This window comes from Typopeltis vanoorti, chromosome 2 (assembly GCF_054136105.1).
Source record: "Typopeltis vanoorti isolate ZY-2024b chromosome 2, IOZ_Tvanoo_1.0, whole genome shotgun sequence".
Lineage (NCBI taxonomy): Eukaryota > Metazoa > Arthropoda > Arachnida > Uropygi > Thelyphonidae > Typopeltis > Typopeltis vanoorti.
Window position 1 is genome coordinate 19,257,317 of NC_143550.1, and position 26,894 is coordinate 19,284,210.

Here is a 26,894-nt window from a genome sequence, read left to right on the forward strand (position 1 = left end):
GAGAGGTATGAGACTGAGCATATGTGTTGATGGCAGCCAGAAGACAGATCTGGAGCTGGCAGGAAATGTCATCAGGAACGTTAGGGACTTTAGATACTTAAGTTCGACAGTGAGAGGCTGAGAAGGAAGTGAGATACAGGATACAAGTTGGATGGAGGAACTGGAAAGAGATGACTGGAGTGCTATGCGATAAGAGGGTGCCGATCAATCTAAAAGGCAAAATCTACAGGACAGTAGTGAGACCAGCTGTGATGTATGCTATGGAAACTGTGGCCCTGAGGAAAAATAACACCAGCAGGATGGAGGTAGTGGAGATGAGAATGCTTAGGTGGATGTGCAGTGTGACCAGAAAGGATTGTCTGAGAAATGACTATGGAAGGGGAACAGTGAAAGTTACGAAATGAGAGCAAAGATACAGGAGGCAAGACTGAGATGGTCTGGTCATGTGATGAGGAGAGAGGACAAGTATGTGGGAAGAAAGAAGAGATGGAGGAAGCTGGTAGAGGAGACTCACTAAAACAGCAATCCTACTTAAGTGGGACAAGCTGCAGAAGAAGATTGAAGCTTCTTAACATGTCAGAGTACTTTGACAGATTAATAATAATTTGTCACCAGGAAGATTTTTGTGCAAAGTGCATAAATTTACTAATAACAATGAATTGATGACAATTTTCAAATGCCCACAATTCTAGCTTATTCAAATCATACTGCAAGACTATCGCATGTCAGTTGTGTTCCTGACTAATCCTGTCTATCCTCTGCTTGCTTTTTTGCTTTCTCCATCTGCCACTCCATCTTCATATCTTACCAATGCCTCTCTATTATCACTCTTTGACTTTTACCAGTTCCCTCATGATTTGTTTAATAAGTTTAGTTCATATATTTCCAAAGTTAATTCATACTCAATGTCTCCATTAGTTTCCAAAATGGCATGATTCTGTTCATTTTGCAAGCCTCCTTTGTTCATTCTTCCACCAGCATTCCTCTTTATTGATGTTCTGTTGTTCTTGTGAGGCTCTGACATCATTTTACAGTACTATTTTAATATTTCAATATTCCAACAAAATATCAAGAAATATATTGAATGCTATAAACACACAAAAATCAGCAATAGTATGCTATAAAAAATTAATTATTCATATGATTTGCAAATGAAAGGTCACCAGACCTATAGCACATCAGAGTAGAGTGAGGAAGAAGAAATTAGTTTGCATTTTTTGATAGTTTAAAGTAGTTTGGGGGGAAGACAGAGTGAGGGAGACTGTACCAGAGTACAGAGGTAGATGGAATGAAAGAGGAAGAGAAGTTGTTTCTGTAAGTACGAAGGAGAAAGGTAAATAGATGTTGACCAGCAACTGCTCTTGTTCTTACAATTTTTGAAGTAAAATTTTTGAAGAGTGTTAGTGGCCAATTTAACAGAATAATGACCATGAAAGGACCTGCAGAAGAGGAATACAGCAGAAAATATTTGTGAAAAGGAACTTTTAATTCTGTGAGAGAGAGAGAGAGATTATTGATTAATCTGATTGTCCTCTTCTGAATAGCATCAAGAAATGCTAGTGATAATTTGGGTGCACAATCCCAAATGTGTGTGCAGCACTATATCTTCACCTGTAATGTAATGTGATGAACATAACATAGTATACAAGGTTCTCATACTTGCTGTATTGCACCAGTGAAATAACTCTTTCCAAACTAAATTTTGGAAAGTGGTGGGTAGCCAATCTCTAAACTTTGTTATCAGATAGCTATGAATTCATAACTATCTCATGACGTTGTCTGAAATAGCTGATTTTTCATCAGCTGTATAATCAGCTGATTTTTCTGAGATATGAGGTTCGAAAAAAGCATCTGGAAGGAATAACCATACTTGTCTGTGCAAGAGATTGACTAACTTGGGAAGAGAGAGAAAAAAAAAAGAAACCATCCTTTGCTTGAATGCAGGAATTGTGTCCACTGAATGGTCATGACACTAATTCTATAAAATTAAATTTTATACATTATTAAAAATTATAACAGAACTTGCCTCATATGTTGCAAATTTAGTAGAGTCACACAGATCCATTTCTTCAATTTTAAAAGGGTTATCCATAGTTGCAAGAGCTAAGCAACGCAATGTATCACGTCCAGTACCATAACCACGTGTTACTTCTAAAATACGTTCCTTCATGTCATGAGTTAGAGGAAGCTTCTGATTGCCAAGCCGTAGATGTGTGCACCTCTCCAGAACACCTTCAGGAGCACCCTTAGTATTTAAAAGTGTTTAATTCAAAAATTTGGAATAACAATTTGTAAAAATAAATAAATAAACCATTTCACTATATTAGTAAACTGTATAAAATTAAAATTTAAAACTATTAAAATATTTTTTTTTGTACAGTGAACACTCTTTCTAGATTAAACTCTAAAAATTAACTGCAGACCTGGTTGGCCAAACAGACAGTTCATGTGCTCTCCAACCAATGCAGGCTGCAGATTTGAATCCCACTGTGACAGAAAAGCTTGTGAATATCATTAGGGGGCACATAAATTTCACTTTCTAGTGTGAAACCACAAAGCTGCTAACTGATGATTTTGTTGAAAAAATTTCACAGTAGGCTAGAGTAGGATATCCAAATTGCCTAATCCTTAGCTCACCCACAGTACTAATACTAATGTACTATACACTTTATAGTGCTATAAACTACAATAATAGTATCGTAATTTACTTTGCAATAGTATAACATTTAATGGATGGGATTCACATTAAAATATAACTACTGCTGTGTTAACTGATTATACAACTCCAATATTATTCAAAAACTTTCATTTCCAATTGATTTCAAAACTAAAAATTTTATTAAGTTTATTACTTAATAACTCATAACTTAATAAATTTACTATAAATTAGGAAGGGAGAGTTAAATTTATGGTTGTAGTAATTAAAACTAGAGACCAATATATTATGTTTTAATTCTGTGTGTCCTGGCTGATTTGCATGATGGCAAACCCTGCCAACTCCATATGTAACTAGCTAACTCAATCTTCATCCCAAATATTCTAATAAAGGTTCTTTATATCCTAGACAGGATCAAACTGCAGGTTTTTCCAACCAAAAGGCATCATCCATACTTACTGAGATATGAAAGCTCTTGATATGTGTGTGTGTGTGTGTGTGTGTGTGTGTGTGTGTGTGTGTGTTATCCAGAATAGTTAACCCAAAGCTAGAATTTCTGATGACAACTTGTTGCTTCAAGATTTCTATAATCTCTTTTGACCTTTACATCAAATTCCCATCTTGGAATGCTAAAGCAATATAACTTGATTAAAGTAAACGTCTTTGTTCATAAGCTGTCTAGATATTTCTTTAATTGTAGTGATAAAGCTTGTATAGCCCAATTGAGCAAGGATGATTTCCTCTTATATCCCACCAATTTTGCAACTGAGGACTACTTTTTACTATATAATTACTCCTCCCCCCCCCTTTCCTCAGGAGATCATCATTGATAATGACTATCTGAATAAAGCCTTGGTAAGAAAGACTAATCATCTATCTTTTAGATTAGATGATGGTGGAAGTTGATCTTTCCCATCTGCATTTGTTTCTCATGTGTACTTGTTAAAGAATCGTCGTTTTTCCAGATGGGTGACCAAGAGTCTGCACTTCGCAGCAAATAGATTGCTGCTTGTGCAAGTCTTAATTACAGATGATTTTTCATTAGCATCCTGTTTATTCAAGGCCTGAGTCAGCTTGAAAAATAGTACTATATTTGGTCTGCAGTGCAGTGTTTCTCAGATAATTTAATCCTTAGCCAATCCATAGTATTAATGCCGAAAATTGTAACATTTTGTGGGTGAGTCACATTAAAAAACTATTTTCCATAATAAATTTAGTTTAATCCTTTATCCAAGTGTAAGCAAACAAAGTTGGCGCCTGAAGTATCTCAGGACTGAGGCAACTCGTGGTAAAGGTGGACAGCTCTCATCACTCCTTGTCTCGGTATCTCCCATAATGCAAAGCACATCTCCTTGCAGACATGTATAATGCTATGCATTAAGGGAAAGGCCACTACCCAGACCAGTTTCGACCTTTATTGAGGTCTCATCAGTGGGAGCCACACCCAGAGGTGATGATACCAAGGTGGAAGCAATAGAGAAGTCATATTTACCTATACGAGATGCCAAAAGGTGTCTTATCTTATTATTAAATTACTAAATAATTATTAAATTATTAACCCTTTAACTGCTGACTTTATATTCTACTGACATGGTCCGATGTGTGAATTAATTTTGCAAAAAATTTATAAATAAAATCAATTAAAATTCTTACTGAAGTAAGAAGTCCGGACAGCATCATACATTCTTGATATACACTTGTTCGCTCACAAAAATGGCAATAATAGTGTTTTATAAAATTTGCATAATCAAGGGATGTCCCACTTGATTATGCAAATTACACACATTAATTTATGTAGAATCACTAGGATCTTCATCTGAAGTACACAATTCACTTAACTTGGGCAATTCTTCTCCCGACTCATTCGTTGTTAACAATTCATTAATTTGATCATCAGTAAGATAACGTGGATATTTACTGGTAGACGCTATATTGTGACATCCCGGAAATCCCTGCAGTCACGTGGTTTATGCATCGTGCTGCATATTATTATTATTATTATTTGTGACACCTCCAAGGAGTCCGAAGACTCATCACGGGAGGACACCTACTGTACAACTCTCAGTCTCCACCCGAACCTCAACTACCGATCATCCACATTAACGCCATCTACCAGCCTCCACCACAACTAGTATTTTTCATCTGTAAGTTGCGTGTGTTCTAAAGTGCCAATTTGTCTGTATGCGGGCTGAAAAACCCAACTTTCAGGGAGAAAAAACACTGCTACCTCCATATGAGATCGGGTAACTCACCTTCGATTGAAAAAGTCCATATATAAAGATTCCTCCCGTCATGAAGAGAATCGAACTTAGGCCTTTTGCAATCGAAGGGCGCAATGTACTGTCGTTCTTCCAATTGCACGGAGGCACTTAATATGACTATTTGCACCAGTTCAAATTTTTCTCTTTAGATGTCATACAAGGACAGAAACCCAAATCAAATAAATTTCAATTCGTTGGCAATAGATGGAGGAACCTACCAGCGAAGTTTGAATATCTTATGACGATTCTTTCCATATTAAAAAACTGTCTGAATATGGGAGGTGCACCATATTCAGACAATTTCAAATCGAGTTAATACGATCGTAGCAAGGTCACCTTTTTTTTTTCCACGCTCGAGTTAACTCAACCATAGCAGTTAAAGGGTTAAACAAAGTTTGTGCCTTTGTTTGACCCAAAGGCACAAACTTTGTTTGCTTACACTTGGATAAAGGATTAAACTAAATTTATTATAGTCTAACCAAGTAGGGGAAAAAACCTTCCAACATCTTTCTCTAAATCCAGAGTAATTTAATAATAAGGAGAAAACCTTATTATTAAATTAAGGAAAGGTAAATAAGTCATATTTACTTATACGAGTTACCTTTTGGCAACTCGTATAGGTAAATATGACTTCTCCATTGCTTCCACCTTGGTATCATCACCTCTGGGTCTGGCTCCCACTGACGAGACCTCAATAAAGGTTGAAACAGGTCTGGGTAGTGGCCCTTCCCTTAATGTATAGCATTATACATGTCTGCAAGGAGATGTGTTTTGCATCATAGGAGATACTAAGACAAGGAGTGATGAGAGCTTGGTCCACCTTTACCACGAGTTGCCTCAGTCCTGAAGATACTTCAGGCGCAAACTTTGTTTGCTTACACTTGGATAAAGAATTAAACTAAATTTATTATAGTCTAACCAAGTGGAAAGAAACTTCCAACTATTTTCTATTTCTATACATGAACAAAATGGCATTGCAGCAAAGGTTAGGCTGAATTCTATGATGGTGTGCAATGGACAGACAGGAAGATCTATTAAGATCAGTCTTGGAGGCGAGAGAAAAAAAATACATTCATTACCATTATTATAGCAAGTCTGGACTGGCATGTGTGCATGCACGCACATACATACATACACACACACGCGCGCACACACACATGGTGGAAGAAAACCAATGGCGCTATGAAGCATTCTCCTAACTTGAACAAGTATGGACATTCATTTGTCAAAATTTTGGGAGACTTATCTTAAGATCAACTGCTACATAGCTGTACTTCTTTTTTACATTAGAGGATTCCAATTAGACTTTAGATTTTTGTACATTACAATTTGAATTGTTTTACTTACTCATGTTTGCATGTTAAATGGAACATGTAATGTTCCATTTAACATGCATCAGCTCTGAAGATGCTGGTTTGAAATCCAGTGAAATATAAGCCAGTTAATAAACATCTTTTTTTATAACTTATAACTTAGTTGGTCTGGTGTTGTAATACTGTTAAAATAAGTTATGAACACTTTTCTTGTAAAGAAATTTCAGAATAGCTGAACAATTTTAGTATTAAAGTTGATGATTCAAATGATTCTGTTGAATCATTGTTGAAAAAAAAAAGGGGTGGGGGGGCAAGAAACATTTTTTTTGCATATTCTATATAAAAATATCATCTATATATCTTTACAACAGCAACATAAAGAGACAATTTAAATAATTTTATTAAAAACAAACTGATCCTCATTGCATGCCAATCATAAATGCTTACTATTAATTTTTTCTTTTGTCCCAATTAATCCTAAGCAGATGCTCACATTACTTGTTTTATACAATAATACTAATACAGTAATACAAATATATATGAAAATAATCAAATACAAATAAAATTAAATCACGAGCTATCATATATGAGAGAGATAAACCAAGGGGTCCGACAGGGATGTCCCCTCTCAGCAACTCTTTTTAATATCTACTTAAACGAAATAAAAATAAAATGGAATAAAAGTTTACATCAAGGAATTAAACTTTCTCCTACATTGAACTTAAATACTGTCCTTTTTGCCGACGACCAAATAATAATTACGAATTCTGAAGATTACAGAAAGCTATTTTAGATCTAAATGAGATAGCCAAAGATTATGGTATAATAATATCAACAGAAAAATCACATTTCGTATGATCACATACGAAAATGTAAAAGATATAAACGTAAAAATTGCAAAATATTTAAAAATAACAGGTGAAATTAACTCTATATTTAAACCAAACCTAGTTCAAAAACAAACCAGACTAAAAGTATACAATACATTAGCCCTACCAGTCTTAATGTTTGGAAGCGAAATCTGGACAATAAAACAAAAAGACAAACAAAGATTAATAACAGCAGAAATGAAATTTATGAGAAAAACTGCAAAAGTATACCCTATTTGATCACAAAAAAAACTAAGAAATTATGAAAGAATTAAACCAAGAACCAGTAACAGAAAAAATTAAAATATATAAACATAAATGGATGGAACATGTTCAAAGAATGAAAATAGAAAGATTACCAAAACAAGCCTTAAAGTAAAAGCCATTAGGGAAAAGAAAACCAGGACGTCCTCTTAAACGATTCAACGATGACTTCTAAGGCCGGAACAGGCGATGCTAGGCCTAAATCCTTGATACGCATGATGATGATGATGATGATGATACAGCAATACTCACAAACTTACCAGAGTAGTGAGTTTGTGACATATGCTATAACATGTCAAGAGAAAAATATACTATGTATCTGCTCATAAATGTTGATGTTTTCTTTGAGTTGATTTATTTAAAAGTCATTATTTATAAATACTTTATAAGAACACAAAATATTTCTTGTTCGACAACAAAAATGTTTAGATATAATAATATAAACATTATTTATCGAAGATCTATACCACACCGCTCATACAAAAATCCCTCAAAAATGTTTATGGATGTTACTAGAATCAAGCCTCTTGATGGTTCTAAACATGTGAACCAGATATGTTCAATTCTCCTTTGAACAACGCTGTTTTATATACAAATAGCTCAAGATAGCAAATAATACTGAAAATTCTGCATTCACTAGTGCATTATAATAATATGAGATGGGGTACCAGTCTAAATCTTCTGATGACATCCAGAGGAAAATCCAAATAAATATTTAAATTGGAAAATATAAATGCAAATGTGGTAAAAACTTGAAAATTCAGTAAAAATTTTTATTTAAAAAACAAAAATTGAAATTAAATATTAAAAAAATAACAAATTGCTTAGGTGCCATAATGCTCTGGTCATGTGTTTTTTTTTTCCATTATTTTTTGATAATCTAATAGACAATAATGAATGTTTTTAACAAGGCATTAAAACAAATCCACATTGCACAATCGCATAAAGAGGAAGCCTACAATATTGTTTGAAAAAACACTGCCAAAAGAAGAGATTCCACATGAAATAATAGTTAATAATTCTGATCATTAAATACAAAAAACAAATCAATTAAATGAGAAAAGGTTGATTAGCTGTCCATAGTGAAGGAAATGACACGCTACTTAAATAAAATAGAATGGAAAAGCAAGAAACATTCTGAGGACATTCATCACCAGACATGAATATATTCAGTAATTCAAAACATTAAAAGGAGGGGGGGGGGAATCAAAGCTGCAATTAAACCATAGCAAGCAATAAATGACAAACTACAGTTAACTCTCGCCATACTAAACTCCTGAAGATCAAAGGAATTGTCAGTTATAGTGGATAGCTTGTGGTTGTGAATTTCTTTTACCATAGCACTGTACCTATGGAGCTTTGGTCAAGACTTTTCAATAGCTTGTTATGATGCTGTTTACTATAGTGAGAGTTGACTGTACACTCAAAACTACACATAATGTGTTAAACTTTTAAGGAAATATATTAAAATGCACTTTATAATGAAAATACATTTGTTGTCAGTGGTATGTGGTCAACGCCTTTACCTTGCAAAACAACTTTGGTCCAGATCCCAGGCGAGAAACTTTGGTAGGAACACAATAACTGCTCATAGATTTTCTGTCTCTTGAAAACTCCAAAGTAAATTCTTTCTTCCACATACTCTGAATACCATGATTAACAACTAATGCAGCATCTCGTCTAGATTTGCCAGATTTATCAAAGTTCCATGGGTTCATTTTCTCTGCTAAAACAATCAGTGCAGTTTCTGTGGCTTCTCCTACTTTTTCAAAGGCTTGCTTATACTGTAAAGAAAAAAAAAACCCTTTATGGCCTATATAGATTATGATGTATAAAGAACACATCAATATGTTGACATGCTTTTAATCTTGCAACTTTAGCAAACAGTTTGAACAAAAGCAACATAATGCGAAAGTGTTGTTTCACTTTAGATTAATATTAACTTATAAAAAATCTGTCTCTTAGAGCTTGCAAGTTATCGAATGCAGACTGAAAATGCATAACTGAAGAGAATTATAACAATCTAATGTCCATATATAAGGAAATGAGCCGCACAAGGAAAAATATTCATTTAAATGAAATTTATTATGATTACTATAATTATTACATGACATTTCCAAGAGAGGGTGCCCTACTCCACAAAACTCAATGCTAATAATACTACTTAATCCTCCATCTACACACAATGCTACTCTTTACTCACAACTACACATATTGACATTATACTTGACAAGAAATCATTATTCTTGTTTAATCCTGTATCAAAGTGTAACAAAGTTTGCATGTGAAATATCTTCATGCCTAGGCTACTTGTACACAGAGGCTGTTGACTTCACATCAGTTGCCTTAATATCCGTTGATGCAAAGCACTCCTGTTCCATTGTGTATGCTGCTATGCATTAAGGGAAGGGATTACTTGCAAGACCACTTTCAGCCTTTATTGAGGTCTCTTCAGTGGGAGCCAGACCCAGGATAACACCAAGGCTGAATTAATGCAAAGTCATATTTTCCATATAAAAGTATATCAAAAGATGTATCACCATATTAAAATACACTGAATGGCCACTTTATTAGAAACAGCATTTAATGAGTGAGACCCGCCCCCCCCTTTATTTTTTACTGCCTTGAGAACAGCTTGCATTCTCTGTGGCATTGACTCGATTTAGCATCTAAAACATTCTTCTGGGATGTTTGTCCATACTGTCAATTGTATTGTGCAATTGTTGAAGATTGGATGGGGGCATTGCTACTGTAAACTGCTTGTTTCACCTCATCCCAGAGATACACTTTTGGGTTGAGGTCTGAGGACTGAACTAGCAACCGAAGTAAAGGAAATTCACTGTCATGTTCCTTGAACCAATTCAACATACTAAGCAGTCTGTGACATGGTGCACTGTCTTGCTGAAAGTACCCATTTGATAATGAGTAAACTGTAGCCAAACATGATCAGCAATGATGTTAAGATAGGCTGTGGCATTCAGCTGGTGTTCGACTGGTATCAGGGAGGACCTAATGTGTACCAAGAAAACATTTTCCACACCATTATACCCCTGCCAAAAGTCTGAGCTGTTGCTACTCGGCAGGAAGGGTCCATGGCCTCATGTTGCTACTGCTGTATTCTGGTTCTGCCATCAGCATGATATAGTACAAACTGGGACCTCGTCAGACCAGGAGACATTTTTCCAGGTGTCACCAGTGTTTGGTGTTGGTGATCACATTCTCACTGAGGCTGCATCTTCTTGTTCTTAGTCGACAGCATTGGGAGCCAGGATAGTCATCTACTCCCGTACTCCATTCGTGACAGTGTGGTGAACTGTGCACTCTGAGATGATGTTCTGAACACCAGTTTTTGTGCTCTGTTGTGATTCGACTGGTCGTGGCCCTTCTGCACATTTCACAATCCTTACTATTCTTCTCTGACAGTGCAACAAACAGCTGTGTCCATCCACAGACCACTGGCTTGAAGATGTCTGGTTATTACACTATTAATAAGTCTGATGAGGTCCCAGTTTGTACTATATCATGCTGATGGCAGAACCAGAATTCAAAAGTAGCAACATAAGGCCATGGACTGTTGTGCACAAAAAAAGCTCAGAAGAGTAAACCAGCAATGTCTGGTGCCAACAATCATACAATGCAGTCACACCTTTATCTATTCTGATGCATCAAACACAAAAAACAGAACCATTGGATGCCTTTCTGTCCGATTTATATAGCAAGCTACAGCCACATGACTTGACATCTTTAGGAACAGTATTTTCCTAAATGGGGAAAGTGGCCACTCAGTGTATTATGGATCAAAAGATTGTTGTGTAATTTTTTTTTTTTTTAATGGTAAAAGCAAATTATTTTTTACACCCTTAATGCATAGCAATATACAAACCTGAAAAGAGGTGTGCTTCGCATTATGGAATACTAACAATTGATGTGAAGTTTAACAGCATGCATATATATATATATATATATATATATATATATATATATATATATGTGTGTGTGTGTGTGTGTGTGTGTGTGTGTGTGTGTATGTGTGTGTGTACACACACGCAGTCTTAGTTAGGAAGATACTTCGCATACAAACTTTGTTTGCTTATACTTGGATAAAGGATTAAACAATATAATTTCTTGTTAAGTATAATTTATATATTTATATATAATTTAATTATATTTTTGTCTGCTCCCGTAATCCATTCGTGACAGCGTGGTGAACTGTGCACTCTGAGATGATGTTCTGAACACCAGTTTTTGTGCTGTTGTGATTCTCTGTTGCGAGTGTTATTTTTGTCAATTTGTCTGTATAGGGGGATGAAAAACTCTGAGTATCTGGGAGGGGAAACTATCTCCATGTAAGTCAGCTAACTCACTTTCAATTGGAAAAAATAAATAAATACAATTTAAACATTCCTCTCATTGTGGCAAGAATTGAACTCGGGTCTTTCCCAATTGAAGGGCACAACGTTGTGTAAAATTTGCAGCTGGTCATAAAAACATGCAATGAACTGTTGAATTTCATACAAAAGGTATGAAATCTAGTGGCAGAAACTATTAACCTAATTAAAAAAAAAAAAATTAAAAAAAAAAAAATTAATAAACTACAAAATTTTCAATTCTGTAACAAAACCCTTTTCAGTGTTATATAAATTAAGTGGATATTAAATCCAACATCATTTCAAAGCCGAATACAGAAACTATAAAAGTTTCGTGCAAAAACTGACCAGAGAGCTTGCGGGAATACACCGCTGCCATACTACGAGTTGTCCTAGCCAAACTTAATAGGAAAAGCACGAATGCTAAAAGCACCCATATGTTGCCTTTTATTGGTCCATTTTGATAGGTTTCACAAGTCCCACAAGCTCTCTGGTCAATTTTCACACAAAACTTTTATAGTTTCTGTATTCAGCTTTGAAATGATGTTGGATTTAATATCCACTTAATTTATATAATTTTGCATCGCCAAAATGAAGCCTTCCACTCTTTATTTTAGTAAACCCATTTCGGTGTTATTAAATTCTCCTCTGTTGCTAATTTTGTTGAGTATACAACACAATACAAATGACTATATTTTCCTCCCATGTACTCTGAAATAATGTATGGAAGGAAAATTCTTGATTTTTATTTTCAAGTTCCTTACTTTTGCATTTTTCTTTCTATGTATTCCAAAAGAATCCCAATGCATAAAATATCACATTATAGACTATGTTTTATTTAATTCTATATGATTAAATATGATTAACTATGGTTATTTATATTAATAATGGATGGATAAGACCAAAAAAACTTTGTTATGCTTTCTAATTTTTCTTTTTAATTTTGAAAGTACTACAATGTGGCTATTCTTGATTTTTAATTTCAAGTTCTTTACTTCTGTATTTTTTCTTTCTTGTTTCATCCATTATTCCAAAATAAACCTAAAATGCTAATCAGCTACTAGAATCACCTGTCCATTCATCTGTGCAAATAACGACACTAATGAAGTTTGGTATTTTGGATTGTTACAAAAATTTTATTAATTAATTTCAATAGCAACTTAACTAAACTTTCAGTACAAAAATTATGCAAACTGATGAAACTTACTGCAATCATATTGTACAAAAATCCAATAACTGCTCAGTAAATTTACGTTTTATTCTGACAAATAAAGATTAGGATTAATCTTTATTGGTTTATTTTATAATATCTTATCTCTTTCACTTAGTTGGTTTGTGAACCAAACAGTTGCACTTATTTCATATATTAAATTTCATTCCATTCATTATCAAATCTTTTTTTTTTTTTTCATTAAAAAAAAATACCAATTCACTGAAATACAAAGTAATCTAATTTAGTCATTTGTTTCCTTAATCTAGTACATAAAGTAGTATTGAATGTATTACTTTATATTTAATCTGATAATTACACTATTTAAATTAAGGGGATATTAAATCCCACATTGTTTTAAAACCGAATAAGAAACTCAAAGATTAGAATCAGAGTTTCAAGCCAAATATAGTAAACTATAAAAATATCGGCGATTACTAGTGTGAGCTAATGCAAGTAGTCCTAGTATGTAGTACAATACCAGGCAACTTGCAGCAAAGGTGGTAAAGTTCTGATCGCTATTCTTGGTATTTTCCATAATGTAAAAACACATTTCCTAGGAAATGTATGCTGTTATTACACTATGGTAGGAGGTCACTACCCAGACCGGTTTCAGCCTTTTTTGAGGCTTCATCAGTGAGTAGCTAGACCAAATAGATACCAAAGGGTATAGCGGAAAGAACTTATATACTCTGCTATATGAGTTGTCAAACAGGTGCACCCATTAAGTTACTTAAATATAGAGCCAATAGGCTTCATTTCGGCGATATAAACATTACTTAAATAATGTTTATATCGCTGAAATGAAGCCTATTGGCTCTTTATATTTATTTATGATAATTACACTATTTTTAAAAGCAATTACCTTTTATTACGAAATACTACTAACACCTGTAGAATTAAGCTTAACATTTCTGATAATTTGGCTTGCTGAGAAAGTAATCACTTCTAGTTTCCTAGGGTCGAAAATTACAAATATGACAAATGTAATTTAGAAAAAAAAAAAAGAAAAGTAAAAGAGATCGTATTTCTGGTAGGTACTAATAATTTAAGTAGTGACAAATATAGTACGAGAGATATGAAAGGTCTATTGGAAGAAACAAGAAAGAAACATGAGAGTATAAAAATTATAGAATTGCTACCCAGATATGACAGTACTGAGTTAAGGAGGAGGAGAGAGCGATGAGAGCAAATGATTTCACGTGCAGCCTGTGTAAAAGAAATGGATGCAAGTTTTTAGATGTGTGGAGTGAGTTTGATGGCAGAAAAGACTTGTATAAGAGGGATGGCCTGCACTTGAATTCTTTTGCCATTTAGAGCTTGGAAAAATTACTTCTTGGTATAAGACTTAATGCAGAGAGTCAAGGAAACTAGATCATCAAGGGAGGAATAGGAAAATGTGTGTGAAAGTTCAGTTATGGTATGCACATATGACAAAGATATGAAATGTCTTTGAACACTGTTATGAATGTGGCAAAGGGGTGGAAAAATATGCTCTGGATTCAGACCTCTTGAGTATGTCTGGGGAGGGAAAAGAGAAAGTTCTAGAACAAGATCAAATAGATTGCATATCTAATTATAAGAATAGGCTAGGTGGTAATTTATTACGTCTATACACAAATTCCAGGAGCAACAGAAACAAAGGGGTTGAGTTTGTTGCTTTAGTGAATATGATGTGACCTAAGATTGTTGGCATTAGTGAAACCTGGCTATCAGAATCAGATATGGTAAGTGAGATAGCGAGTGTAATGGATATGCTATATTTAGGAATGACAGAAGAGATAGGAGAGGACTTAAGTCTAGTTAGGATAGGAATGCAAGAAAACAATAATGGTAACAATGTCCCATGTAATGGTGAGTTTGAGTCTATCTGGTGTGAAGTGAAGGTTAACAGAATGAAATATATGGTGGGGGTGTTGCTACAGACCTGGCAGCTCAACTGCAGAAGACAAAGAAATGCATTGCCAATTTAGCTTTATGGGTACCAAATGATCAATCATTAAGGATGACTTTAATTTTACAAACATTGAGAGAAAGGTAGGAGAGAATTCTCATGATAAGAAAGAGGAATTTGAGTTGTTACGAGACAACTTTCTCAAGCCACATGTGAAAGAAGGAACTCGAGGTCAAAGAGTGTTGGATTTTCTCATAGCGTCAGAAGGGGTCTCTGTCAAGAATATGGCTATTTTACCACTAGTTGGTGACAGTGAGCATGCTGTGCTTTCTTGGGAAGTATCTAATTGTGTTCATGCTTTGATCAGAAAAAAAACACGCTGAACTACAAAGCTGGAAATTATGATCAACTTATTAGAATACTATCATTGGTCCCATAGTATCAATTACTGAATGGGAAAAATATCAGTAATGCATGGAAATCATGGAAAAAGTGATTAAATAAGGTGGTATCTGAATGTATCCCTAGAATTTGAAGCATAAATAGGTTGGGAATGAAATGGATGTGTAACCTTATTAAGCAAAAGAACTACAAGATGATGATGTGAAAAGAATATCGTCAGAATAAGAGTGAGAGAAGTTACGAAATATATAAAGCTCAGGGGAAAAAAGTAACGAGTATTGTACTGAAAGCTAAATCGAAGTATGAAAAGAAACTGGCCATGCAAGCTAAAGGCAATCCAAAAGAAGTTTATCATTATGCCACAAGCAAAAGAAAGAATGAATGTGAAAGAATAATTTTACTGAATTCAGATGGTACTCGAGTGTCAGAAGCTAATGAGACTGTTCAGTTAATGAGTGCTCACTTTGCTAAGATGTATCAACCAGGTGTATGTAACATTGTGCACAGTGCTACTGCTACATTGGATGAAGAGTTAGAGGTGCACGAAAATGAGGTTGAAGAGCTGTTGCATAACCTCGTTAGGAATTGTCTAATAGGGACACATGGAATATCAGCCTGTTTGCTAAAAAAATGTTCAGCCGAATTGGCTATGCCTTTCACAAGTTTGCATAACTTGAGTCTCAGCTAAGGAATGATACCACAGGAATGGAAGGAATGTATGATAGTTCCATTGTACAAGGTGGTGCAAAAACTGATGTGTCTAATAAACAGATCTATTAGTATCTCTGGTGTGGTAGTGAAGATTTTAGAGAAGTTGGTAAGAACTTGTATACAGAAATGGGTAGACAAACATGCTATAATCTGCAAGGAACAGCATGGTTTACTAAAGGAAGGTCATGTTTTAGCAATTTGCTCATATTTTATGATAATGTTATGGCCAAGTTGGATAAAGGGAATGGATACATTATGATAATGTTGGATTTTTCTAAGGTATTTGATAGGATACCACACAAAATGCTGTTGCATAAACTGTAGAATATGAGATTGGAACATAAACTCATGACTTGGATCAGGGGATGGTTGACAGACAGATATCAAAAAGTGGTATACAGTGGGTGTGAATCTGCCAGATTTAAGGTGACCAGTGGTGTACCTCAGGGTTCAGTCCTTGGGCCATTATTGTTCAATCTATACATTAATGACATCAGGAAGGATTTAACATTAGATGTGCAATTGTTTGCCGATGATGCGAACATAGGCAGGGCAACCAGGGATGCAACTGATATTCAACACTTACAAAATGATTTGAATAGGCTGGAAATTTGGGCAAAAGAAATGGCTATCAGATTAATGTTAGTAAGTGTAAAGTTGGCACTTTGACGTGATTAGATTTCCAGCAGCATATAATATTAGTGGGGTTGTGCTACAAGAAACTGAGAAGGCAAGGATCTTGACATAATGGTGGATAGGAATTTGAAATTTAAAAGTCGTATAGCAAAAGTTGTAAATACAACTCAGAGGATAACTACAATGCTGAAGCGAACTTTGACACCTAAGGATAAGGAAGTCATTTTATAAGACTTTGATAAGACCACACCTGGGTTATTGTGTGCAGATTTGGTCTCCCAGATTCCAAGGGGATAAAGAAGCTGTGGAAAGGGTGCAAAGAAGAGTTACAAAGCTTATATCTGGATTATGGGATTTAGATTATGAGGACAAATTGTGAGTATGTGAATTACAGACTGATTAACAAGAGAAAGAGGGGTGAAATGATAGGTCTATAAACTTTTGAATGGGTATTATAGGATAGTGTCTGATGAAATTTTTCATTATATGGAAGGTGGGGCTCTCCCCACATGGGGGGATTCATGGAAGTTAAGGTTGTTCAGTCAAGAAAAGGGCAAGAGCTAGGTTTTTCTCTCTCACAGAGCGGTGAGTGAGTGGAATAGTTCGAGTTTAGGGGTAGTGAGTGCATCTAGTGTGAATGAATTTAAGGGAAGGTATGACAGCTGGTTTGGATGATTTACAGACATTCCTCGATGAGTCCTTGACTCCCTGGAGGTCATATAAATTGTATCTTATTATTATCTGAGTATAAAAGGACTATCAAGTCTAAAATAATCCATCAGAATTTCCAGCAGTTTACTAATTACTGAATAAAAAAATTACCTCATTAAAATCAACTGATGAATCATTGCACATAGAACATATAGTTGAAAGTTCAAACAATGCCTCATAATCTGCACATTTGGCTTTTTGTCCTCTCAGAAACCTGCAGGATAAAAAATTAAACTGAATTTTTTCACAGATTTTAATATTTTTTGCAAGTAATCTTGCTCATAAAATAGTCCTAGAATGGCAAGTTAAAACAACACTAAAAAACATGAAAGATTGTACTTGCTATATTTGAAGCTAATCAAAACTTTATGCAAATCCATGGGTTTTTTTTTCAGCTGTCATATCTCAACTGATATGTATCAGCTCATCCTTCTCTTAATGCATCAAGATCGATGGCTTGCTAGGAAATAACTTGTCTTCATGACAACATAATGAATGCTAAGAATTATGTTGTCTATATTCTATGGCATTTACTATCATTTGAGATCTGCTAGTTCAACTTCATGTGAAGTTTTTATAAAGGGTTTCTCAAATATTTTACTTGTTATTCCCATTCATGTCTGTTAAGTCCATTTAAGTGAAAACTATTCAGTGTGAACACATTTCTCTTTTTCCTCAACTTTCTGCCCATCCATAACACCAACTATACTATAGGTTAAATATACACAATTTGATATATGGGATTACATGAAGAAACATTTCCATAAAACTTCACTATCCCTATAAATATATTCAAGATATCTACAAACTGTAGATCCTTTTTACATAGCTCAGTCATTATCCTGCTCAATATCTTGGCTCTGGCTCTTTGTTGTCACTTGCTAATTATCATACCTACATAAAATATCAGAATATCTAAGCATGATGATTTTACTGCTTTCAAAACTATTTTATATTCTTCATACCCTTGGACAATCTTTTCACATGCTTCTTGACTTTCCCTTATTTATCTTGTAAGTCATTTGTATGTATCATAACTGCAAACTACTGTATATAATATTCTCTCATACCTTAAGCAACAATCATTTTGCTTAACATTGGACTTAAAAGACATATCACCACCAGACCTCTATTGAGCTAAGATTCATGGGAGATCCATGCAACTCATCAAAATCTGCATTAAGAATATTCACCTTTTCTGCACTCACCACTCTAAGGTAACATGTTCCAAATCACCCACCACTCTCCATGCAAAAAACCTACTCCTCTCCCTTCTCACGCTCTCCTTATAGTTTCCAAGGAGTCTCTTCTTCTTCCCATCTTTCTTCATTCTATGAAAAACTTCCACATTCATTTGGTAACAGTCCCTTACCAACTTATGTCTTAAATCATGAACTTCTTCCTCCTGCTATCCACTGAACTTCATATTTAACATTTCAGAGATCAGAAACCAGTCAATCAATCAATCATTTCTGGATCCTTTCCAATATGCTCTCATCCTTCTGAAAACCCAGATGAACAAATCTGTGCCAGTAATCCATATGTGGCCTATTGAAGGCCTCATTTGATGGAACTATAATCTCCTTCTGCATCATAATCTGTTATGCTATCCTCACAATTTTAGCAATTATCTCCTAAAATTCAGATCCTTATCTGAAATTTAGGAATTAACTGCTCAGATCTACTATCTTCTCCATATCCTTAAGATATATTACAATTGACAAGAAATTATATTCTTTCAATTCTTTACCAAAGCATAAGCAAACAAAGTATGTATATGAAGTATCTTCATGAGTAATCTAAAAAACTTTCTACAACTTCCTCTAAGATATCTCTACCAACTGTATACTCTGCATCCCATCTTTGCTTTTCAAAACCTTACACTTATCTGAATATGAATGGAATCTTGGCAACTTCAGGATATGTTCATTTATTTATTTTATGAAATCAAGAACTTTCACCTTTTTCACTTAAAAAGAAGAACTTTATGGCTTATTTTTGGTATATCCAAATTGCAGCATCACTATTCTTGCATTTTGGAGCCATTTTTAAGTAAAATAAGGGTTACTTGAACACAAGCACTGTGATACTGAGACAGTCGATCTGATAACCAAGGACTACTCAGAACAGTGTGCAATTTAAAACTTATGAAATGTTGATGTCTGGCATTTTGCATTTAATATTTTTGGACTGGGGTCGACTGCGGATAAGGGGAGGAAGGACGGTATTTACAAATTAAAAATACTTGAGCAATATTTTACAGTGTCCCTTGGTGCAGTTAGTGATAATACTGTTTAATTGGAAAGACTGGTTCAAATTTTATCTAGAATTTCTCATGTGCTTATTTACAGGCAGAAACAGATGTCTAGGAATCAAAATTAAATTTTATTTAGATATAGCTAGCCAATATTTTTATATTTTTCCTTATTAACGAGGCATCTTCACTTCTCTCATACATGTGCATATCTCACACCTTTGTGTCTAGGAAGGTATCTTTAGTAACCATGGAATAAAAGCTAGTTAATTATTATTCCTATGTTTCTGCCTTTAAACAAAAACAACAGTAATAAATCAGTTTAAATATCCATACCAGTTTCCATCTAGAAATATATTTATAAGCCAAGTAGGCTAGTCTCATACAGAGATGGCAGTTTTTTCCAGATGGAAATATTTTTTCCCTCTTTCTCTGTCATCAAATTCCTAACATGCACTCTCAAGGGATGAATGGGATACTATGAAAGTACTACATGATTAAATTTACATGGTTACTAACTTTCTAAACAGCAGACTTTCTACAAATTAGTCTTATACATCAGGACTCTGATACAGTGAGATCATATATACCTAAGACATCTAAGGTATTTCTACTACATCAATCCACCTAGATCTTTGTCTTCTTGCATCAAGGACCTGTTTTATGTTTCCTCTTCCATTCTGTTTAAGTAACCATACTAACAACTTAGATTAGTTCTGCTCACATTCTTGAATGCTAACAATGTCAAGTTCCTGTATAATATCTTCATTCTTAATATGATTTTGCCATCTGTTCCCTCCAATAATTTTTGTAGTCTATAGTCTTATAGTCTATAGACTACTGATATCTGCTATAGTCTTTGATCAACTGTTTTATTTTGAACCCAACTCTGAGATCAGTAAGTTAAAATTAGTTCGAACAATTCTTGTATATTACCTTGTAAAGCCAAAACACTAGTGCTAGTGCAGTGTTTTGGCTCTCCTATTACATATAAATTTATTCAATAGGCTCCCTACCATACTACCTTTGCTTATTCTTTATCTATTTAATTTGCCAGTCTCATTAAAGCTGGTATAGCTAAACAACTATAAAAAAAGAAAGAAAGTCTAAACTAATTTGGCAGAAAATGAAAGAAACAAACAAAAAAAAAAAAAAAACATTGCTAGTTGGGACAGCACAAGAAAATAATTAGCTGCAAAAGATAGGGCTAACTAGAGAAGATGTACCTCAAGTTTATGTGGTAAATAGCCTGAAATACTGTACTTATTCTATAGATTATGCATTGAGAATGCAGTTGATATTTTTCATATCTCCATTTTCATAGTTTGTCCTTTTTACTGCTGATTTTTCATACCAAATTTGTTAAATCAATTATTCAATTTAGTTAAGGAATCTTGAAGACTTGTACTCATTTCTTTAGGTGCATAACATCACCTGCATAAAGTAAAGAACTGAGTTGACTATCTCAATGATATGAGGTTTAATGTCTCTCCTTCAATGAATAACATGATCCATACAAATGATGAATAAGAGTGGATACAGTGTGCACCCATCTTATATATAACCATCTTCCTGTACCTCCTCTAATTCTGTCATCCTATAATTTAAATGTAGACTATGCACTGCACTGCACTGTATAATGTACCATTTACTTCTATAATTGTAGTGTTCTGTACAGCTTTTCCACATGCTTCCCCCCCCCCCCAAACACCACAAAAAACTAAATACAGATCTCAGTTACAATCCCAAGATTTCTCAACTATTTGTTTGTTTGAAGTGAAATTCAAATCCTGGTAACTTCTATTTAGAGTAAGCCAATCTGTATTTAAGTTTTATTTCCACAATTTTTCTTAGCTTCTTTTCAACTATGCTTGGATAAATCTTATCTGGAATCCTTAAGGATATTGCTGTGTAATTCGCACATTACAGTTTACAGCACTGCAGCTTTATTTCTTTTTGAGAAGCATAAAGTAAAGAACTGAGTTGAGATAGGAGAGCTCTATTCAATCACCCAGAATTCATCTATCTGACCAGGCATTATGAATTATGCAATATGGTACTGTGAAACTTCTATATTTGGATTTGGACATTTCTTTCCAAACACATACTTTGGCTGCCTTTCCACAGTTTGACTGCACTCATCTTGAATATTTCCTACTACTGTACTGCCACCGCTTAACTCATTAATAATCTTTTAAAGGGATTACTCCAAACATCTGGAATATTTGTATCTTCAGGTTTGATATCATCTTTATCACTTATTTCCTTTATGACACTCCTCTTCCTTCATTTTTAACTTTTTTTTCTTTTCCAAAAATTTCCATAGCATTGTCTAGAACACTGTTTTTCTCTTCCTAAACAAACAAAAATAGTCATAAAATACAAACATAACAGACTAGACATAGAATTGACTGTCCTGTTTAGCAATTATCAAGTATATGAAAGTTAAATTTTCATATATTAGATTCAAAACATTTTCCTATTTGAAAAGAAAGATAAGAATAGTAATTTTAATAATCATAATAATTCCTGATATGCACCCTCAGTTGGGTGAATAAGAGAATACTATGACAGTACTATGTGAATTATTGTTAACTTTGCTGGTTTTTTTTTTTTTTAATGGACTCATAATTAGATAGTTATATATCTAAGTCTTAGAATTCTGGACTGTTCTGGTAATAGTTATTATGAACAGGGAAACCAACTAATTATTTATTATTAGTTAGCTCCACTCATATATTTCAAACCCAAAGAAGGTTCTACACCCTCAGTCTCCAAAGGTTAGATACAGCTAAAACAGCCATGCCTGATCCCTATAGGGAATAAAAGGCATTAGCAGAATTTTTATTATAAGAAGGTTCTGCAGCCAAATTAGTTTTGCAACTTCTGGTGTATACTATAAAGTGTATACTTACTTAGAAAATTAGGAAACCTTACTTATCCTATTAGCAGAGTTTGGAGATTACAAACAAATAAATCTTACTACATTAACAGGCGTGCATGGTCATATTACTTACACATCTCCAATTGGTTCATAGGTAGAGCCTGTAGCTTCAAATTCATGGAAACTGATTTCATCATCCACTGCTTTGCTGACAATCAAGAACTACAAAAAAAGAAAAAAAAATCTCAAAAGAAACAATTAAGAAAGTTTTGTAATATCGGTAGGTTTTATTCTTTACTTTTTTGTCAGAAGTGAATACAGAAATGAATTTATAACTTAACTGGTAAAATGTATGGCATTTTGTTAATTCACATAATTTTATTTGAAGGTATTATCATAAAAGTCAATTTTGATTCTGAATGAATGAACGTTTATTCTACTTTTAAATTTACATTATTATAAATCAATAATTCAAAAAAGCGATTTATATAATATATAAAATTAACTACTGATCATAATAATGCAATACAATCAGGTGTAAAATTATAATTTGAAGAACACACCAAACCTACTTCTACTCTTCCTCTTTTCTCTCCTCTGGAACAGCCTTCCTCATGAAGTATTTCCAAATAACTACAACCTGCATCTCTTCAAAAATCATCAATAAATCTCAGTCCTCATTTACATCCCACACATGGCACTGATGCACTTATAGGTCCCTCGACCTCTCGTGTACATACTTTACTTCAGCATTTGATTGTTTTCTAACCAGTGGTTCTTTCTGTATGAAGTTTTTACTTTAATTTTATTCTTCTCTCAGTGTTACAAGTGCATTGGGACTTTTATTAGAAAGAAATACAGTACAATGCATGATCAGACTTTTTTTTTTTTTTTTTTTTTTTTTTATATATATATATGCTAACTGTCTAACACACCACCTGTTTAGCATTAAATGCTAATCTAAGTTGTGATCATTTATAGTTCCAAAATACATCTCAGAGAATGCTGGCAAAACTATAACCTTTAAACGGTAACATCTATATCTAGATGTTAAATGGTAACATTCAGATCATTTATACTTTCAAAATACTTCTCAGATATATGATTAGATATACACTTTAATATTACTATTAAAGTGTATACGTATATAATTGAATTATTCTACAGAAAAACTAGCTATTTTATAGAAAATAATTGGTCATTTTAAAGTATGAAATAAGAATTTTATTTCTTGTTTTAAATGGGTGATTTACGAAATACCTAGGTATTCTAAAAAATAACTAAGTAGTATCAAAGTATATAAAAAATATTGGTTGGGAAGTGGTGCAGTGGTCCAATTTAAATGGTGTAAAAAAGGCTTTCAAATTGCAAAAATATTTTAGTCTGACAATGTTTTCTTACCTACACATTTTTGCAAAATCATGACCTGAATCAGTTTATTGTGCTGTAGATATTTCTAAGAGTTACTTTTTCCTATTGGCACTTTGCCAGGAGAAAAAGATTTTTCATCACATACTCCAGATTGTGACTTTTTGCATAATTTTTCTTTTTCTTTTTTATATATAATTACACATTCCTAGTGCCCAACTGATAAACACCATTCTCAGCTTTTTCAAAGTATAATAACTAATAACTTTCGCCAGGGAACCAGGGCGAACAGCGAAAAGTCAGCTACTGGAACAAATCTGAAAACAAACCCCAACTCAACATCACCAGAGTTAAAGATCGGTACTATCAATGTAAGAAGCCTGAATGGCAAAGAAATGGAGCTAGCGCTGAGGAATTAGATAAGTACCAGATCGACAGAATAGGGGTGACTGAAACAAAAAAGACCAAAACTGGCGAGATCTTTCTGAGCAATAAATACAAAATGTTATATTCAGGCAATGACAATCAAGGAAAAGAAGGAGTAGCCATAGTATTCAACACAAAATACGAGGCTAATCTTCTTGAATGGCAGTCAGTCTCAAGTAGAGTAATGTGGGCAAATATGAGAATGGGGAACAGGACAATGAGACTTATTTGTGCCTATGGTCCCACAGAAGGTTCTACTAAGGTAGAAGTGGAGGAATTTTTTGACACTTTAGAAAAAGCAACTGACACAATAAAAAAGGAAAAGTTGGTCATTGTTGGGGATCTAAATAGCAGAGTAGGAAATGATTGTGAGACATACAAAAATATTTTGGGAAAATTTGGAGAAAAGAGCAAAGCTAATAATAATGGCAAATATCTGTTGGATTTCTGCTCAGGACATGGACTGTTTTTTCTAACACCATGTTCCAACATAAAAATATGCACAAATTCACATGGAGAGAAGAGGCTAGGAATAAGAAAAGTCTCATTGACTATGTTATTGTAGATAGTGATGTTTTCTCCCTGGTGCAGTACACCAGAGTGTACAGAGGATTTAAAATTGGAAGTGATCACTATTTAGTCTTGAGCAGGATAAAACTGAATTTCATATTGAAAAGAATAACATGTAAGAAAGTTTTAAAGCGAATAAAAGTTGAGCAGCTCTCAGATGTGAACTGTAGACTAAAATACACAAAGATTATTGAAGAAAAAATGAAAGAGTTTGAGAACAGAAATCAAACCTTGGAGATTCAGTGGCAAACTCTGAAGAAAACATTGATTGATTCTGCCAGAGAGGCATGTGGTGAGGTTATCTGTAAGGATAAAAAAATCAGAACTCCCTGGTGGACACAGGATGTTAAAGAGGCAGTGAAGGAAAGAAGAAAGCATATCAAAAGTTCCTGGCAAATAAGTCAGCTTGTGCTCTTAGAGAATATAGAGACAATTGCAAGAATGCTAAACACTGTTTAAAACTAGCTAAACAAAAGGCATGGGAGGACTTTGGCAAGAATATAGAAAATAAATATCAAGAAGGTGGCAAAATATTCTGAAGGTTGTTGAAGAAGCTTAAGAATGGAGGAAAGAGTGCTGTAAAAGGAATTAGAGATGATAAAGGTGACATGAAAACAGGAGAAAAAGAAATCCTTGAAGTATGGAGTAATTACTTTGAAAAACTGCTAAATGAAACAAGCAGTGATGACAGCACAGTGATAAAAAACACTGACCAGGCATGCAGTCAGAAATACATATCCATACTTGAAGTAGAAAAAGCCATCAAAGGCTTGAAATGTGAAAAGGCAGCAGGAGTAGATGATATTCGACCAGAAATGCTGAAGAATGGTGGTATAAAAGTCTTATAGTGGCTGCACTGCATAGTTCAGAATGCCTGGACAGAGGGACGAATTCCCAATGATTGGACTAGAGCTCTCATAGTACCCATATATAAAAACTTAAATAAAACTGAATGTGAGAATTACAGAGGTATTTCCCTTCTGAGTGTTCCTGGCAAGATCTATGCAAGTATACTTGAGAAACGGTTGAGAAGAATTGTGGAAGAAAAGCTTGCTGAAGAACAAGCTGGATTCAGGCCAAATAGAGGCTGTCAGGATCAGATCTTCACTTTACGACAAATAGTCGAGAAAACATGGGAATATAACAAAGATCTGTATTTAAGTTTTGTCAATTTGGAAAAGGCGTATGACAAGGTGCCAAGAGAGAAGCTATTCAAAACACTGCAGTTATATGGTGTCAATGGGCCATTATATCAAGCAATACTTAGTCTTTATTTGAGTTGTAAATCAGCAGTTAGAATTGAAGAAAGTACAGGAAGATGGTTTAATGTTAAATCTGGTGTGAGACAAGGATGTACATTATCCCCTCTGTTATTCATTATCTATATGGATCACATTATGAAGGAAAGTGGTATTAAACCTGATATCAAAATTGGAGATGTTAATGTCAGCTCTTTGCTTTATGCGGACAATGTTATGCTTCTAAATAAATCCGCTACAAGTCTGCAAGATTCTCTGACTAAATTGAATAGCTGTTGTAATAGATATGGTATGAAGGTCAGCAATAAAAATACAAAGACAATGAAAATAGGCAGAATCATTGAAAATGTCAACTGTGTTGTGAATGGAGAACCTGTGGAACAAGTAAAACATATCAGCTACTTAGCCACAATTTTTACTGAAGATGGTAAATTAAATATAGAAATAGACAACAGAATCAGCAAAGCTGGTATGGTGGGAAGTCAATTGAATTAATTCATATGGAATAAGAGAGAAATTAGTCGGAACACTAAATTAGCTGTATACAAGACAGTGTTCAAACCAGTTTTAACTTATGGATCTGAGAGCTGGGTCAGAAGTAAAACACTTGACCAAAGACTAGAGACTGCAGATATTAGGAAAGAACTTGACATTGTCAGCATCCAGGAATGCGTTAGCAGAGCTAATCTCAGGTGGTATGGTCGCTTAAATAGAATGGGAGAGGAAAGATTAGCAAAACAAGTGTTCTCTGCCAGGTTGGCAGGAAAACGACCCAGAGGAAGACCAAGGTATAGGTGGATTGATACTGTACAAAGTGCCTTAGACGATAGAAATATAAG

At 34.2% G+C, this 26,894-nt stretch overlaps 1 protein-coding gene across 1 annotated transcript in view; it reads right to left on the bottom strand.

Moving 5' to 3' along the window:
* The window catches only part of LOC150108860 (calcium-transporting ATPase sarcoplasmic/endoplasmic reticulum type-like), a 263,322-nt gene that overhangs the window by 78,881 nt on the left and 157,547 nt on the right, over positions 1 to 26,894 (bottom strand). Inside the window, exons 13-16 of the mRNA XM_090410430.1 lie at positions 22,566 to 22,654; positions 17,406 to 17,508; positions 8,890 to 9,147; positions 2,027 to 2,245 (exon numbers count right to left, since the gene is read on the bottom strand). Coding sequence (XP_090266556.1) covers positions 2,027 to 2,245; positions 8,890 to 9,147; positions 17,406 to 17,508; positions 22,566 to 22,654 — 669 coding nt within the window. The remainder of the gene's footprint in view (positions 1 to 2,026; positions 2,246 to 8,889; positions 9,148 to 17,405; positions 17,509 to 22,565; positions 22,655 to 26,894) is intronic.